The 18576-nt window shown below is 35.2% G+C and overlaps 1 protein-coding gene across 1 annotated transcript; it reads right to left on the bottom strand.

Moving 5' to 3' along the window:
• Positions 1 to 14064: 14064 nt before the first annotated feature.
• LOC133799856 (protein CHROMOSOME TRANSMISSION FIDELITY 7-like) lies at positions 14065 to 16616 on the bottom strand. Its single transcript, XM_062237848.1, has 5 exons — positions 16605 to 16616; positions 16244 to 16300; positions 15228 to 15440; positions 15041 to 15136; positions 14065 to 14382 (listed from the first exon to the last, which is right to left on the bottom strand). The coding sequence occupies exons 1-5, from the start codon at positions 16614 to 16616 to the stop codon at positions 14065 to 14067; spliced, it is 696 nt and encodes a 231-aa protein (XP_062093832.1).
• Between the last annotated feature and the right edge of the window lie 1960 nt (positions 16617 to 18576).

Consider the following 18576-nt stretch of genomic DNA (forward strand, 5'->3'; position numbering starts at 1 on the left):
ATAACCACATAAATAGTTAGTGAACTTTGACTCGAGCTTGTCTTCAGTGGCGAGTGTACATGCCCAACCTGTCTACAGGAACCCTAAACCTTGGCACGCTATGATACCAAGTTGTAATGCTCTAGTTAGCCAGGAACGTCACACTGTGTACTTTAAATAGTGATTAACTCGCTAAACGAGTCATTAGGCCATAAACGTGCATCTAAATGTTATTAATGGGCCAGGGTTAAAATCTCGATCAAAAGGAATGGATATATTTTATTTAAAATGTTAAACTATGCATGAGATCCCATAAAAGTGTTTACAAAGTTTTTTACAATACAAAATGGTCATTACAATTCAAAAGTTACAATCCCGTCGACCTAAGCAGTAAAAATAGGGTTAAACCCTAGTTCCCCTGAGAAACACCTTGGCGTTGGTGGTCAAGCAGTTATGTGTACATGTCACCACCTAAGCTCTCCACTCAAGTCTAGGTATGCTTCTCTTTCCCTTTACGTGCACCACATAGCACCCGTGAGCCAAGGCTCAGCAAGAAAACTAATTACTACATGTATACAAGTATTAATAAATCATGAAATAATTATGGGCTTGCAGCCCTAATCAGATGATGACTGTCAAGTCATTCTAGGGTCCAGTGCCTTGAAAAGATTACTAATAAGACATCCTGGGGTCCGGCGCTCTGAATAGATGACTCATAAGACATCCTGGGGCCTGCTCCCTAAGTCATGTGACCATCAAGTCACCTGAGCCTTTTAGCCCTGGCTTTGAGTAACTAGCCATAGACTAGCCAAGCCCTTTAGTTTTCTTCGACCAATAAGTCAGACGAGCATATAATGCTCTTGTTGATTAGATCTAATCATATCGACCATTGTTCAATGTGCTATTGTGGCACTTTACTCATAAGTCAATTCTAGATGACCAGCGCTCAATAGTATTGCCGATCCTGATTGATAAGTCAAAGCTTCATGACCAGCAATTAACACCATTGCCATTTCAAACTAATAAGTTAGTGCGTTGCTCAGATAAACAATGCATTCAAGCATTCATAATGAAACAAATATCCAAATATAGAGAAATCAACATGCTTCAACAATAATCATGCATGTCACATAATGGGTGCAATTTTCTTACCTGAGACTTGAGCGTAAAATAAGTTAAGAACGACCCTTGAGAATGATCCCAACTTTAGGCCCTTAGCGGTCATGTAATCATAACCAAATATGATATCCCATCAATAAAATGAGTAATAAAAGATCCCCATACCAAGTCTTAGCCCCCGGGACCTCGAATCCTACCAAACGGTTAGTAGATTTGATCCTGAGCCTTAAGGTTCGAAAACTTGCGCTTAAAGCTAAGTAAAATCAAGCTTGGATCAACAAGAATAGGAAGGCTGCGACCTACCTCCAAGGGCTGCGGCGCGCCTCCCAAACAGACAAGCCCTCCTGTCTAGGTGCTAGGGCATGACTAGCCCTTGAGGGTCGCGGTGCGCCTGTCAGATAGAGCCTAGTGAAAGCTTTGGGGTTCACTCAAGTCACGACACCCATGAACTTGGTCGCGACTTGACCTTGTGAACCCAGCTCCCCTGCATTTTCTCAATTCAAACTCAGCCAAAAACACAACCCAACAATCCCAATATCAAAACCAAACCCAAACAAAACATAACCACCAATTCAGCCATAAAACCCAAGCTTAGAAACACTCAATACACCATCAGATACCAAATTCTAAGATCAAACTCCCAATGTTATAAACAACCTTAAAAATAGAGTAAAACTAGTCACAAACAAAATTGAATACAAACCTCAGCTATAAACTGAATAACTTCAGTTGCTGTAACCGAATCTTAAAATCTTAAGCCTCAAATCCTCAAGCTTTAATCTACTAGATTTGCCATAAAAACTAAACCGACCGAGAGAGAAATGAAGTGGACGAGAGAGAAGAGAGAGAAGCTCTATTTTTGTTGCCTTGGTTCCTTCAACAACCTATCTTGGTTAAGTCATCGAATGTTGACGGTCAGAACTCGTCAACTATGTCAAGTTAGAAAAATCAAAGTGCAGTGCTTATGAATGAAGAACGTCAAAAATATAAACAGAAACTTAGAAAATAGTTGCAGAAGAAAAATGGGAAAAAGAACTTGTATTTCTCTTTTTTGTCCAGCTACATTGTTTTTTCCAACCCCTTTCCATGTGGAAATGGGGTTCCTTTTATAGTGGGCTCTAATGGCCTCTGATACATTATCGTCCAGGGGACTAGATGGTACATAAGTACATTGTCAAGAGAGTGGTCTCAGGGGTAGTGGTATTGGCTCCAATACATGGTCAGATTTTGTGGGGATGTCTCCACTACTTATTTAGTACGAGTGTCAGAGGAGTAGCACCAGGATTAGTGGTGCTGGTGGTGGTGTCGACTCTGACATCTGGTTAAAAGCATACAAGCCATGTCCCCTCTCCTATTTGGATCAGACATAGGAGGTCTTAAAGGTCGTACCCCGTATGAGCTCCGTACTTGTACGATCTTTTTGAATTATACTTGGTCTTTTACCTCTAAATTTTGGAGTCTCTGTAGGTCCTCATAGGAGACACCATCTTGAAGTGCGAGGTGTGAGATACCTGATGCATGTATGGGTCATGGCACATGATGGGGCTCTTGGGCCCTTGGTGCAAGACAGGACCCTTGTCGCGACACGCCCGAAGAACCTCAAGGCTACCCATGAGATGTGGGTGATAGGTGTGCGAGACGGGTCTCGCGAGGGATGCTTGCATGAGGCGTGGCATCGTTGGGTGCACTGAGGGGTGGCATGCGTGAGACGGATCTCGTGAGGGATACTTGGGCGAGGCGTGGCCTTGCTGGGTGAGCGGAGGGATGGCAGACGTGAGACGGTTCTCGCGAGGGATGCTTGCGCGAGGCGTGGCCTCACTGGGTGTGCGAGGGATGGCAAGCGCAAGACGGGTCTCGCGAGGGATACTTGCTTAAGGCGTGGCCTCGCTGGTGCACCGAGAGGTGGCAGGTGCAAGACGGGCCTCGCCAGAGGCCCTTGTGCGAGGCCTGGCCTCGGTGGGTGCGCTGAGAGGTGGGAGGTGCGAGATGGATCTCACGAGAGGCCTTTGTGCGAGGCGCATGGGTGCTAGGCACGCCGAGAGGCTCTGTCAAGGTTCATGGTTGCTAGGCACGTCGAGAGGCTCTATCAAGGTGCATGGGTGCTAGGCACGCTGAGTATTTAGGTGGCCAAAGGGCTTTGCGGCACATACATGTATTTAGGCTGTTATGGGACTTTAGCATGTGTTTTGGACCTTTTACAAGCATTGATTTTTGAGCATCTACATCCAATATCCTAAAATGACAAAAATTCCCCTAGGCCAATCTAATCCTTCAAAGCCACCCAAGGGATATTTTTTCCTTTCCACCTACCCCGTTAATCAAAATTAACGTCCTCCAATTCCTGTTACTCCCAATATCCTCAAATACTTACCAAATCATATCCCATTACCCGCTCAATCCAGGTAATATACTAAGCACCAAATTACCCCTGGGCTCACCTCGAGCCCGGTAATTAACCCCTTATGACAAAACCGCTAACTTGCTTCCTAAGATCGTCTCATGCCAAATAGCTCAAATATAATCATATAATAATGTGATCTCATCATATATCGCATACATGCACAAAAATATAAAAATTTAGCCATATAATAATACAGTGCACATATATATGCATATAATCATATAATAACGAATTAAATCAATTATGTCTCTCCTGGCCCCCTAATCCAGACACTAAGCCACATTAGGGAATTTGGGACATTACATCGGCCACTTCTAAATTATGGACCCTAAGAAATAAATTTACTAACATATTAATTCCTCGTGACTCCACTAAAGACTCAGAATTGCACTCTTGCATTCATTAAATGCTTTAAAACCAATATAGATACGTTATTTGTTATCCATTGCAAAACCATAATTGTCACTCAATCCTTTATATACGGTCTACAATGAGATGGGACTAAAATACCGTTTTACCCCTCATTGTATTTTATCCATAAAACACTTAGTTCCTTGTAAATGATATTTTAGTAAAATAATATTAATTACTGAAATGAGACTACTATCATTTAGCACCTCGAACCAAACTATAAAGAAACCATCACTTTACTTCTTCATCAAAAGCTACAGATGTTCATATCTATGACTAACACTTCCACTCAATCATATTACCAAGTTCCCAAGATGAAAGTATGGGCTAGTCCGCAGGGTATGCTAGTAACGAACAAGTCAAAGAAATGAAATAATACAATCAGTTAGATTACTAACCACTTAGAACTGAGATTGAATTGACCTATGGTCATCTATATGATATGACTAGAATAGATAATAACGATATGTTTACTTATCCTATCTATTGTCAATATCGGTCCAGTCCAATGTAACAAATATATCCGATCATATCTACTTTGTTAATGTTTTGGAAAAAAACATAACACTACAATGTGTAAGTAGATTATATCGTGGATTGGCAAGTCAGTGTAAATCTTGTGCACTGACTAATCTTAGGACTAGCTTATTTTTGAACATATAATCATATTTATATTCCACTGTCATTTCTTCACTATAAATATGATTAGCTATAAGCTCGAGATTTAATAGAAGTTCATATTAAACAAATAATCATGAAAATAAAACATGTGAGCAAAGTGAATGACCAAGTCAAAAATGATTTTTATTCTTTGTTTGATAATAAAATGAGATTACAAAGAAATTGGGTTTTAATTAGGACATAAAACCCCAATAGTTTTGTCCCCCATTTATTGGTTCATTAATTAGAGCTACTCAAGATTTTCATTTTACCATTCTAATTATCTCTTGATCCTTAAGTATAATTAATTCACTAGCGAATAATTAATCTATAATCAAATTATAGATTTGAGCTCAATAACTATTCAATTACAGATTAACTCTTAAGGGAACCAATATTCGATCCATTAGGAAAGTATGGATTCAATTATTGTAAATGATGTTCCTAGCCATTCATGATATTGAATCTCCAAAACAAAAGTCATTAGCCTCATTATACTAAGAAACGTTAACGAGTGAATCAATAGATCAAATAAACAGAATCAGAAGTTCATGAATACTCAGGATTTATACTGATCTTGAAATGATCATCTATTATGATAAGAATTAAATCTTTATGTCAAAAGACAAGTTTATAAAGATAATTACTTCTCACCGGTCATGTCATATATCATCTCTATTATATACATCACATTTTCTAACATGTTTATTCACATCAGTAATATGAATCTAGATCACTTGCATCTCGTATGCTTAGTACACCGCACTACTAACCATTCCTTAAAGACTCATTACTTAGTATTTTACTTACTATTTTATTCATTATATATGATCCTAATTATCTCGTACTAATAAAAGATCATATTCTCATGAATGAATAATGAATTTTCTTGATATTAATATATAATTAATTCAAACAATAATTTTAATATTCAAATATAATAAAATTGTACTGTTATTTAAATCAATAAAATGTCTTTACACACTTTTAGCGCATTAATCCTAACAATCTCCCACTTTCCTTTAAAGCAAGTGAGAAATATCCATTAATCCCATGTTGTATACATGACCCATAAACGACTTTGGAGGAAAACTCTTAGTAAACGGGTCTGCCAGGTTCTGTTCCGACACTATCTTCATAATAGTCACATCGCCTCTGTGTACAATCTCTCTAACAAAATTATATTTTCTTTCTATATGCTTTCTTGTCTTGTGGCTTTTAGGTTCCTTAGAATTAGCTAGTGCTCCACTATTGTCATAGTACAGGATTATTAGCTTATCCATATTTGAAACTACTTCCAAATATGTGTAGAACTTCCTCAACCAGACCCCTTCCATTGCTGCTTCAAAAGTAACTATATACTCGGCTTCCATGGTTGACTATTCTATACTAGATTTTTTAATACTTCTACATACTACGAGTCCTCCACCAAGAGTGACTACTGACCCAGAAGTTAGCTTATGATTGTGTTTGTCGAATTGGAAATTAGAATCAGTGTATCTAGTAGAGCTTAACTTACCCCCTGAATACACAAGCATATATTCTCTCATTCTCGTAAGATACTTGAGGATGTGCAATCTAGTTCTAAAACTCGATTTGATAGATAACCACTCACAATCCCTACGGCATAACATATGTCAGGCCTACTACACAACATAGTATACATAAGACTCCCAACTACTGCAGCATAGGGATAGTTTCTCATGTCCTCTTCCTTCTGAGGTGTCTTCAGACATTGCTCTTTGGAAAGAGTAATTCCATGTATGCTCGGTCACTGACCTTTCTTGGAATTCTCCATAGAGAACCTTTCAAACACCTTATCTATATAATTAGCTTGAGAAAGTGCCAAGAGCTTTTTCTTCGTATCCTTTAGGATTTGGATTCCCAGAACATAGCTCGCCTCGCCCAAATCTTTCGTTTGGAACTTTTTGGCTAACCACTTCTTTAAGTTTAACAGTGTCTCTACATTGTTGCCTATGAGGAGAATGTCATCCACATAAAGAACTAGGAAAACCACCACTTTTTGTAACGCCCTAGATAACCAAGACCGTTATAATGTGTGTTTAAAATAGTGCAAGACTTGCTAATCAAGTCATTTAAATAAAAATGTGAATCTAAAGTCATGAACAGGTTAGGATTAAAAGATTTTGGTCATAACTAGGACGTTTTCATTAAAAGATTTTAGTACATGGAATCCCAAAATAGGGTTTAAAGGACATATTTACAAAATTTCCAAAAGTTATAAATAATCAAGGCCACTCTAATGGAAAAATACACATTTTAGGTTTCCATCCCTATACAATCCCTCGATCGTGGCGGCCGAGCAGTTGACAATGTACACCTCGCCCCAGAGCTCTCCAACCCATGGTTGAACCATCTCACCCTTTCCTTTACCTGCACCACGTAGCACCTGTGAGCCGAGGCCCAACAAGGAAGTCATAACATCATAGCATAATCAATATCGATAACCAAATAATTCATAAAACATTAACCAGATATTCAGCAGTCCATAGCATTCACATAATCAGTGATAACAATTTGACAAATCAAAAATCTATCATCCAAGTATTCAATATGTCGTAATCATCAGATTAACAATAGTAGACATATCATACAATATTCAGGATTGACGCCCTTAGGCCGCACCCTCTGTTTAACCCACTATCTTTGGCTCACTTAGGCCGAACCTAACATTTAACCTACTGACTCTGGCTTGCTTAGGCCAAGCTCAGTGAATATTTAATTAACCTCAACTACCAGTGCCCGAGCTGCGTCCTGTGCGCAAATATATGTTTTGGCACTCTTAGGTTGTTTATTTCATGCTCACATGGCATAACACATTCATACAACATTGTATACAAATATAGGGAATCATAGTCCCAACACAGCCACACAAACGAGTGCAATTTTCTTACCTTTAATTCCGAGCGGAGAATGCGAAATGATTCCGAGCACAGTCCTTAGCCTCAAGCCTTCACGAAAAACCTAGTCACATGGCCATAGATATCTACCAACTAGCCATAAAAATAAAATATCTAGGAAATGAAAACAAGCCTCTAGGACCTCCAACTCTACTAAACCGGTTAGTAGAAATTATCCCAAGCACCTAGGATTAAATCCCCGAACCTAACCAGTTCTAGAAATAATTCTAACGCAAAAATTCCCAAGCAGGTCGCGACTTTCCCCAAGTCAGAGAGCATCCCATGCCAGAAGGGCCATACGCACCACGGTGCCCCCTGGCCATGTTGCGGCGCGCCCTTCGAACCCAGAGAAAACATGTGTTTTCTCCTCCTTCTCCCAGCCAAGAATACTCAAGTTCTACCCATAATTTTCCCCTCAATTTAACACTAAACCAACTATGAATTTGAACCCATAGTCACATATTTTCATCCTATAATTCCCAATAATATAAACAGAAACCAACACCTGAATTAAGCCACAAAAATTACAGTAATAACAATGGAGATTTCTACTCAACTCATTAATCAAAACAGAACCAACCCACACTTATAATTCCATCCAAATTCAGCCAGAACTTTAAAGATGATGCTCTAAAATCTTACCTCAATTTGTAGCTCAATTTCCCAGCTGAATTTTAACCCAAGTTCCATCTTGAATTTCCCTTCCAAAACCCCAACTTCCTTCAGCAATTCCAGCCTTCCTTTTCCTTCAATTTCCTTCAACCCAAGCTTAGTTTGTACCTCTTTTTGGCCCTTAGCTTCACAATTCATCAAGGAGAGAGAGAGAGAGAGAGAGAGGAATACGTGAAAGAGAAGGGGCAGGGAGGTTCTACTCCTTTCTGTTTTATTCCTAACTAAATCTGAATATATCCCTTTTGGAAAAGACCAAATTGCCCTCACACATAACATTTAATTCTTTAGTCAAACTAAGGGTAAACTAGTCATTTGCTCCCCATTCCCGCTAATTCCTCAAGTGTTCCTATCATTTACTAATTAATCCCATCATCAAATTAACTTTCAATTATTTACCCAAATGTCTAATAATCCCCGATATATTTTCTAAGTTCCCAAAAATACCGCTAGGCTCCCCCAATAATTCCCCAGGACTGTCTCGAGCCATATGCTAGATATATATCCACATAATCATGTGGTCTCAACAATTTATCACACATAATTACATTTATGCCCTCAACGGCCAAAATTACAAATATGCCCTTAAAAGCTACATAGGGCCCACATGCATATTTAATACTCATAAACATGCATTTAATCATTTTCATATAATCGTAAAATCATTCATGCCACATAATCATGCATTTTATCATATATTCACATAAATACCAATTATGCCCTCTGGCACACTAATCAAGGCCCTTAACACTTATTAGCAATTTTGGGTCGTTACACCTATCCCCTCCTTATAACAATTTCGTCCTCAAAATTTATTCGAACACATCAGGTATTAAATCCCATACCTCTAACCATAATTCTAGAGCACAACTCTTTACCTTGTATCCTTCAATAACACTCTTACTACAGTGCAATCTTGCTTCGTAAGGTCTCATCTTATGACTATAATTGCATTCACCCTTCCTTGCACAATAACTCTACTGAATCCCCAGGGTCCGCTTATCTCATCAGTGGTCATTTTTCCATCTTTTCATTGGCGCCAGTAATACTCATAAGCCACCACCCATACAGGGGTAAGGCTAGCTTGTAGGCCCTAAGCCTAAACCTTGGTACAATCTCAGAACTCTTATCGAATCGGGAGCCAAAACTCCCCTTTCTTCCCTAGAATATCATACTCTTTCTTGTCTGCAATACTTGGAGAAATACAGGTCTCTCATCATGGAACTTCGTGTTGCAAAGTATACAACTTGCGAACTCTTATGTCCTTTCAAATTGGCAGATACTTCTGCCTTAAGAATTCCAACAACTTCATTGGTCTTCCCCCCGAAGCAATACTGAACCATAGTACCCACTGCCTTTCATTTCTTTACTTAGAACTTGTACCCCTTGCATTCCATCTCACCATATCTTATGTCGTGTCACCTTAGCTGTAATCCAACATTCATCACTGTGACTATTTCATCAAGGGACTATACTTTCCCTAATATCCCACACATTTGCACATTCAATACATAGTTCCTTAGAACCACCATTAATTCTTTAGATTGTCACTCTATCTGTAGATAGCTACTGATTTTAGGTTCCAACCTTATTCCCCTCGTTCTATAATTTCTTTCTAGAACTTGAAAAATTAAAGGGTCTCAACCCGACACTATCAATTACCATGCCACATCACATATTCACATGAACTAAAATGTGTTAACTCAATCTATTGAGTTGCAACCTTCCATGTTACAGGTGTTGTGAGTTGGGATAGAATACCATGCTCCAACATGAAATCTTCGAATTCTAAATCCAAATCTTCACCGCCTTGATATGATCGAAGTGTTTAAGAGTCTTACCTAATTTCTTCTCAACCTCAACTTTGAATTCTTGAAACTTACCAAAGGTTTCAGATTTCCTCAACATTAGATAAGTATGACAATATCTTGAGTAATCTTCAATAAAAATGACGAAGTAGTCATACCCACCTCTTGCTTGTTTATTGATTAGACCACAGACATTGTATTGTACAAGCTCAAAAATTTCTTTAACTCTATTTCATTTTGCTGAGAAAGGACATTAGTTAATTTTTCCTTCTAGATAAGAATTACAAACTGGAAGAGTTCCAACTCTTAGCTCTCTCAAAGGTCCATCTTTTGTTAATTAATTTATCCTGTCTAGTCCTATATGACCAAGTCTAAGATGCCAAAGATATGTGTCATCCTCATTTGAAACTGTTTTTCTTTTGTTTCCTTGCGATTTTGCTACTTTTAATAATTTTGAGTTATTTAGCTTTTGTTCAATAAATGAAAGGTTAAAGTTCGAATATTAATTTTCATGTCTCAAGAAAAAAATAAGAATAATCAAATTATAAATAAAATATTTTATAGTGAATACATGCAATGCAATTCAAAAATACTAAAAGAAAAAAACTAAAACATTGTTCAAACAACAATAAAGTTTTCTTTTAATAAGAACTAAAGAACTTTAAAATAAAAGGACTTTCTTCAACGCTTTCTTGAACTAGACACTTTCTCTCTCTTATTTCTAGTCTTTTTGTCTCCATCTACAAGTTCCTCTTGATTGCTCAAGTGTCTGTAAGGAATAACAAAAATATGATTAGTGGTTTCTAAATAAAAGATTCAAAATGATACATTATAATCCACTATTAAGCTTAAGGTAAAGGTAAATCATATTTACCTTTTTCACGGATGTGGTCTTGTCTGTATATCCTCGTAGAAAACATCTAACATATCATGGGCATATTCAATATCTTTGAACTTTTTCCTCGTCTTTTATTCCATGGTGCTAAAAATATAAAATCTTGCCATGTGATTTGATCTCATCCAATAAGCATATTTTTCATGTTCCTCTTTCTTTGAATCCCATGAAGGCATAGGAGGAGCTCGCCTTTTATTAAAATATGTTTTAGATATTTGGCCAAAAAAACAAATAAAGTTGAATTTATCCATCCTCATAACCATCTTTAGTAAGTTTAACTTTGCTTATATGATCATCAATCATTTGATGCATGACTGGGCACATAATGGGAAAGTGATTGGGTGGCAACATTTTATGACTGAAAATAAAAAAAAATACAATAATATTACTATTTGAAAAATATCAATTATTTGGAAAGTATATATGATGCATGAATGCAATCAATTAAAACACATAAATTAACATTTACTATTCCACGATAAAACTACCCAGCAAATATAGTGCCGCCTTATGGTTGTTCAAATTTAATTCAAATAGCTTATAATAAAATCTTATCTTCAGTAATTAAAACTTTAAATAAATCTTTATTTTCTGTTTTAAAAATAAAGTACCGCTGGTTTGTTCAAGGTGTAATTATCCATTGCATAAGCTTAATAGCATCTTTGTAAGTGTAACCCATTATTTTGAAATTCATGACTTAACTTAGAGAGTGCCACTACAAGAAAAAATGCTTTTAATAACACCAAAAATGTGTTATCAAAACATACCATAACAGTTTTTGATGTGTTAAGACCGACTATGTTATCGTAGGTCAGGGTACTTTACATAACACTTTATCATTGTTATACAAATGTGTTATTATACTGTCAATGATAACACACTTTCTGTGTTATTTTAATAAATAGATAAGTGTTTAATTATATTATTTATAGTCGATTATATAACATTTCAATACCGTGGAACACATTTTTTGTGTTATACTACACTTTTGTATAACACTTTTTTGTGTTATACTACACTTTAGTATAACACTTTTTTGTGTTTTATAATGAAGTTTGCATAACAAATTCTTTACTTATAAAAAGTGTTATTGTAATAGATATTATAACACATTTTTCATATTATTTTAATATTTAAATTAGTTTAAATTCTCATTATATATTCATTTATATAACACTAATTTATTCTATTATATTTTTATTTTTTATTTATATAATTAAAATTAGCTTTCTAATATATACTAGCATCATCAAATGAACTTGATTTTCAAATAACAAAAAGTAAAAACATTCAACATTGTATTAACAATCCACAAATTAGTTTAAAACATTCAACACAACAGTGTACATAAATAATGCTCTCTCTTTAACTCCAACCTCTACAACTCACTGAACTCTCTGTTTCTCTATTCTTTTTCTCTTAGTGCTCTCTAAATCTGTGTACATAAATAATGATGAAAGGTTCACTTATATTGCTTAGCAATGATAGCCACAATCAATTGCTTAGCATCTGACTCGGGTACACCTTTACCAATGATAGCCTGAAATCGAACGGTTGGCTGCTTTAGTGCAGACATTGAAGAGGCAACAACACTGAAAATGAGAAATAAATAATGCATGTTCATTAAAAAGTACTTGTGTAGGAGTTCAAAATACCAATTGTTAATGAGCATAACAAGTACCCACCTCCTAAGTGAAGCAAAGTTGATAAAGACATCAACACTAGGGTGTGTGGCACAAGCTGCTTCAATGCTACATTTATTCAATTTATGACTGTCTAAGAATCAAATCAAAGCAAATAAAGATGTATGAAACATGAAACAGAAACAAAATTTTAGTTTGTCCCCAGAATGTTGTGTAAGCAAACTAGAAGGATAGTTTTAGGCATAACCATATAAAATTCTTATCAGTTACATAAATGCAGATAGGAGGAGAACACAATATCTGAATGCTAACATGATAAGGATCTGCAAGATAATATCTAAACAAAAACTAGAAGGTTCTTCAGATCAGCAACACATAGTTTTTCTTCAATATTCTTCAACAATAGCTTAACCCAATCATTGCTTACAAAGGCCTGTAAATATTTTGAGCTGAACTTAGTGCCTCAATTTGTAAATCTCTTCAGTTTAAGAAACAATTAAAATAACTAAGACATAGAGAGATGACCTTGTATGTGTTAAATATAATCTCCCTGAACTTTACCTTATCTTTCAGAATTTTCTGCTTCTCGTAACCGCATTTCTTGGCCAACTACAAAGTTGTTTCTACACCTTCAGCACCAGTGTTCATAGGCAGCACCATGTCATATCCGAGCATTTCTGTTAGACGCTCAGCAAATATTGGAAATTTATCATTATGGAATGCTCGAGAGCTAAGGGTGGGCCTTTATGCTTGTTCTTGTAATGCTTTCATGATTTTTGGATGACAATGTCCCTTCAGAAAGAAGTTATGAAATCAAAACCCATAAAAGCTCATATGAAAGCACAAACGGGCACTGGTCATTCATATAAATTCGATTGAATTGAATATCAGTAAATTTCCTGCCTTACATCTTCTATGAATTTTCATTTCCTTCACATAGAGAAAAAAGAGCAATTGTCACAGTAATATGCAAGTTGGAAAATGGAAAATCATTGAAAAGAAAAAAAGAAAGAAAATTGAAATATGAATAGATAAAAAGCTGCATCAGTGGCTCAGATAGAAACAAATTCAGTCATCAAGTAACAAATATATACATGAAAACACAATTTCCCAACATTTTCTACCTGATTAACTGCAGAATAAGCAGAGAGAAAGTCTAGATACCATTTGCCTTCAGGATCCCATATACATGATCCCTTTGCCTGAGAGAACACAACTGGTATTGGGTGATAGCTGCATTTCAACAGCTAAAAACTCTTAGACAAGTACTGTATTAGCATTTAGAAACTGCTGCTCATTAGGTTGCTCTAGCAGAAGAAATTCAATACAAGGAAAACTATACACGAGATAATGAAAGTGCAAACTTCAGAACATCAAAATGACACAAGTTGAAGAACATCAAAAGTAAAGTTTCTCTCTCTATCTCTCTCTCTCCTCAAAGAAAGATTTGGCACTCGTACAAATAAAAATTACAAAAAATCATATATTTGTCATCACTTGCCAAAGTGAATATCTTAAACATAAGAGAATTACCTCACTTCATCCAGCAACTAAGTGGCTATTCATTTACTTCTGTTGACAGGAGACACCAAATTGCTCTAATGCCACAGACAGCCGGCACTACTACCTCCTCGCAAACAACTGTGCTACCAAGGTCTCCATCCAACAGGTTAGTATTACTAGCAGAATGAGATCTTTTCACTGTCTCACTCTGAAAACTAATATCCCCAATATGGAGGATGGTTGGTTTGGTTCTTTGTTCTGTTGTGTTAATAGCATCAATATCTGCTGAATTTGAGATGACTTTGAATGCATTCTCTATTGGTTCGGCAATTAGGCATCCAACTACCTTATTGGATAGAATGAACAGTAAGACCTGCAAGAATAGTAAAATAAGTCTAATTTCATGTTTAAACAAAACAACTCTAATTGCACATATCACTGACATTGAAGATTTCTTAAAAAAAAATCAGAGAGAATCCAAGTGCATTATCATGAACTTCATGAAATAACTTCTAGACATCTTTATGATTTATGATATGGAATGAAAAGTGCATCTCCCATGGTAGCAACACCATTGGTTGCAAAAAGTAGACAATTTATTTTAAAATATTAGCTTTTTTAAAAAAAATAAAATAAAGGGTTGGCAAGGTTGCCCAGCAGAGGCAACGTTGGTACGCAATCTTCATATAAATATTATTTATGGACCCACTGAAACCTTGCAACTGCAGTGGTTCTACCGCTGCATATGTTCTAAGAATCCAAGTGCATTTGACATAAAAATAAAGTAAAAAGACTATTCTAAACAGACAGTAAAAGTGGGAGGATATCACTACAAAACTTAAGGAAAATAAATCCACTTTCAAGCTCAATCCCCATCATATTCATAGATTGCACAACCTGCAAGCCATAATGTTTCATTCAAAAAATGTCACCTTTTATTAAATGAATTAAATACCCCTTAAACTCACTATTCCCTACAATTACATAAACATTTATTTGACCTGAATGAAAAATAGATATTCAATCCAGACCTTCTTCTTTTGGGCAGTAGAATCACTATCCAACACCATAACAATCCGACCACCTTCAATGGTAGGCATCTGAATAACCCTTTCAGTAGACCAACCCTACAAAAATTAAATATCAATAATATTGATATATGCAATAATCAAATTACCACAACAAGCGCATTTCAAAATAAATTTCAAAGACTTATACCTTAAACCGAATTCCATGGGTATAGTTCTTATGAAATTCCTTATGAGCCTTCTCATCACTTTCATCCCCAGGAGAATACTTAAAACCACATGTGGAACAACTATGAAAGTTAAAATCAGACTGACCCAAATCTAAATGGTACTGGGCATAACTTCTCTTGTTTTTCACCATATCAATGAAAACAAATGTCAGTGGTGAAACAACAATGTTTAACTTACAGAATTCCCCAAAACTCAAAACTAAAATGCAAATCAACAATTCCAATTTCACTTTCTGTAGCTTTACTTATATATACATCCATATATAATATATATAGAATAACATATATAAATTGGTTTTTAATTTTCATTCTCTTCTTGTATTTCTATTGGGAAATATTTTCAAACACCTTGAGTGCATGAGAAATAAAATACTGACTACCCAGCCAAAAATGTCTCAGAATTACAAAGATCAATCATAAATGGATCTAGCAAAAAAAAAAAAAAAAAAACAGTAGTAAATTAACTACATTCATAGAAGCTTAGTTTCATAAAATTGAAATCAAACTCTACAATAAAAACAAGACAGACCCCAAAAAGACAAGAAAAGAATGAAAATTAAAATGAAATCAAACTACATTCATAGAAGCCTAGTTTCATAATATTGAAATCAAACTCTATCAAAGATTGGTATGACAATCATACGAACAGAGGAAATGATCTACATAGAATTTTTATGAAATTTCAGGACTGATTTGCATGTGACATTGCTACAACTATCACTAAATACAAGAATTGACACATACTTTAGTACCTATTTTTATTAATAATATACAAATTTGCATATCAACCATAACCAAATTACTTCTTTTACTAACTACAATAAAACCAATTTGTGCATTCAAAAAAAAAAAGACAGATTGTTCTACATACATTTCCATATTCATGCATAGTGTGGGATCACATAGCCAAAGCATCTAAAAGTAAATAAATATAAACATGCCAGCATACAGCTACAACTCAAATGAAGTTAACAACCTGCCGAACTTGTACAGCTTCCAACAACTTTTCCTCAGGAAGAAAATTACAATAACCCTGCAACCACAATAGATAATGATGATAAGGAGAAAGGATAAATCATCTCCAGAAACATATGAACAGCCACCAAAACTAATCATGATTCAAATGTGGGTGCATTTAACTAACAAAAGTATCAATCTTTTCTTTTCTTGTCTTGGTAAGACAGGAGAAGGAAATAAGATTGATGAAGTTCGCAAGTGGAATTTGAGTTCGCCTCGAAAAGAATATTCTACTTTTCTATAGCGTTTTCTGCAATTATATAGTATACTATTATACCCACTCTCTTCATAATAAGTATCTATCAAGTTTAGGCACATACATGAAATCCCATATCTAAGACCATCATATATGTCTCAAGTGACCTATTGTCTACAAAATATGCACATAAAATATGATAGGAAAAGAAAGATAATGATATTCTAATCACAAATTAACCTCAATTTTTGTTTTTGATCTCAACAGTAGTAAGTTAATATTCATGACCTTAAAGCAGCATACTAATCATGGTGTTGCAAACTTGAGTGTAAAACTTACAGTATGAACAAATCAAAAAAATTCTAAAAATCAAATCCCCAACAAGCTACTATGTAGGAAAAAAATCCTACTACTAGATGATAATCCATCACAACATATATAATCAATACAATCAATTTATGAAGAGATTAAAATAGTTGATAAGTGTCCTGCTAAGAAGAAATGCAATGAGTTAGAACAAGCTAATCTGCAGTACGAGTCTACCTCGATCATTAATATTGCATCATCTGTGCTTGCTAGCAAAAAGTCCAACTTGGAGGCTTCCATCTCCTTTGTTATTGGATTGATGATAAACTTATCTCCTACAAGGCCAATCCGAACTCCAACAATAGTCTTTGCATTTGGCACTTCCGATAAAGCGCTGTGGAATTTATATAATCAGGCTAAAAAAATATGCTAGTCTATCAAATTCTAAATGTGATATCGAAGTGGCAGTGCATGATAATTAAAAAATTAAAAATTAAAAAAAAAGATGAAAAAAAAATATACTGTTATTCCTGCAGCTGTGATTGCCAAAGCATCTTGAGAATGCAAACCATCATAACTCAAAACCTACATGCATAGGAAGATCATGAAATTTCTAGGAAGTGTGAAGCATAAATGTAGAAAGACAACTCTAACGTACTGACCTGTTCAGAAAATAAAAGTGTTACTCAATTATCAACACATAAAAAGCATAGGACAGTAGGATGTAGCCAGCCATGAGGCTTTTCTTAGAGATTTAATACCTAGTTTGTTTGTGTAATCTGTTCCCTTTTTTCTTTCTTTGTATTAAATTAAGTACTTGTAATAATACATGTTGTGTGCCTATATTTGTTGCAATTACTAAAAGTAAATGCTAACGCACCCAAGAAAGTATCTGAGTTTCATGGTAGAAGCCTTTCAGCATTGTTGGACGCAAAGGCCTATCAATCAATCTACATATCAGAACCTGCTTGCAACAGCAAAAAAGAAAATAAAAATTGTTGTACAAATAATCATAGGACAAGTGAGTAAAGTAAAGGACAAAATTCCTTGAAAAAAAACAACAAACCAAACTACAAAACCTCATAGTTTATGTTACACCATTTCCTCATAACAAATATTAGAAAAGGGAGATCAGAGCAAAGAGTAAGGCTTCCTTCCTATTATAGACTGGAACATCACAAATACTTTAAGCGACATGAAGGTAAATGCCCATAGTAACCACATAAATCAAGAAAGTTTAAATATGTTCCGTTTTAATTGAATATTTTTTAAGATTTTAAACACTTGTATCAAAGATAGAAAGATACAAAATGTCTAAAAATATACATCACACTAAAGAAAATTACATCAGAAAACTCCAATCCCTGACTAGATCAGTAAACAAAATATCTTTAAACTCTTTTGCATCAAATAACCAAATACCTACCTAATTGAACTAGCAATTCAAGAACTTAGATAAAAAAAATGATTTTCAAATGTAATAAGTAATCAATGTGTGCTCTTTACAATATATATATACACATATGTGCCTAAATGTATATATATGTGTGTGTGTGTGTGAATATGATGAACTTTTAGGTTCACAAAAACCAAGACCCAATTAAAAAATGAAACAAGAAGGTTTTGAAACTCAAAAAAGAAACAGGAAACTATTACCTCATGATCTTTTGTCCTTCCTTCTCTTTTGAAAAACCCTCCGTTGTAACAGTAATACCATGAGCATGAAAGTCTCACTCAACTCAAGAAACAAGTGGACAAATAAAAAGATGTGGGTAGAAGAAAAACAGAAC

Source organism: Humulus lupulus, chromosome 9 (assembly GCF_963169125.1).
Source record: "Humulus lupulus chromosome 9, drHumLupu1.1, whole genome shotgun sequence".
Classification (NCBI taxonomy): Eukaryota; Viridiplantae; Streptophyta; class Magnoliopsida; order Rosales; family Cannabaceae; genus Humulus; species Humulus lupulus.

Bases quoted from the DNA above. Each gene is read 5' to 3' on its own strand.
- LOC133799856 (XM_062237848.1), bottom strand. The intron at 15,137-15,227 runs GTATAAGTCTTT...TAATTTTTGTAG, and splicing joins CCCATGGAATTCGGTTTAAG to GGTTGGTCTACTGAAAGGGT. The intron at 14,383-15,040 runs GTCTGGATTGAA...CTATTCTTGCAG, and splicing joins CTACTGCCCAAAAGAAGAAG to GTCTTACTGTTCATTCTATC.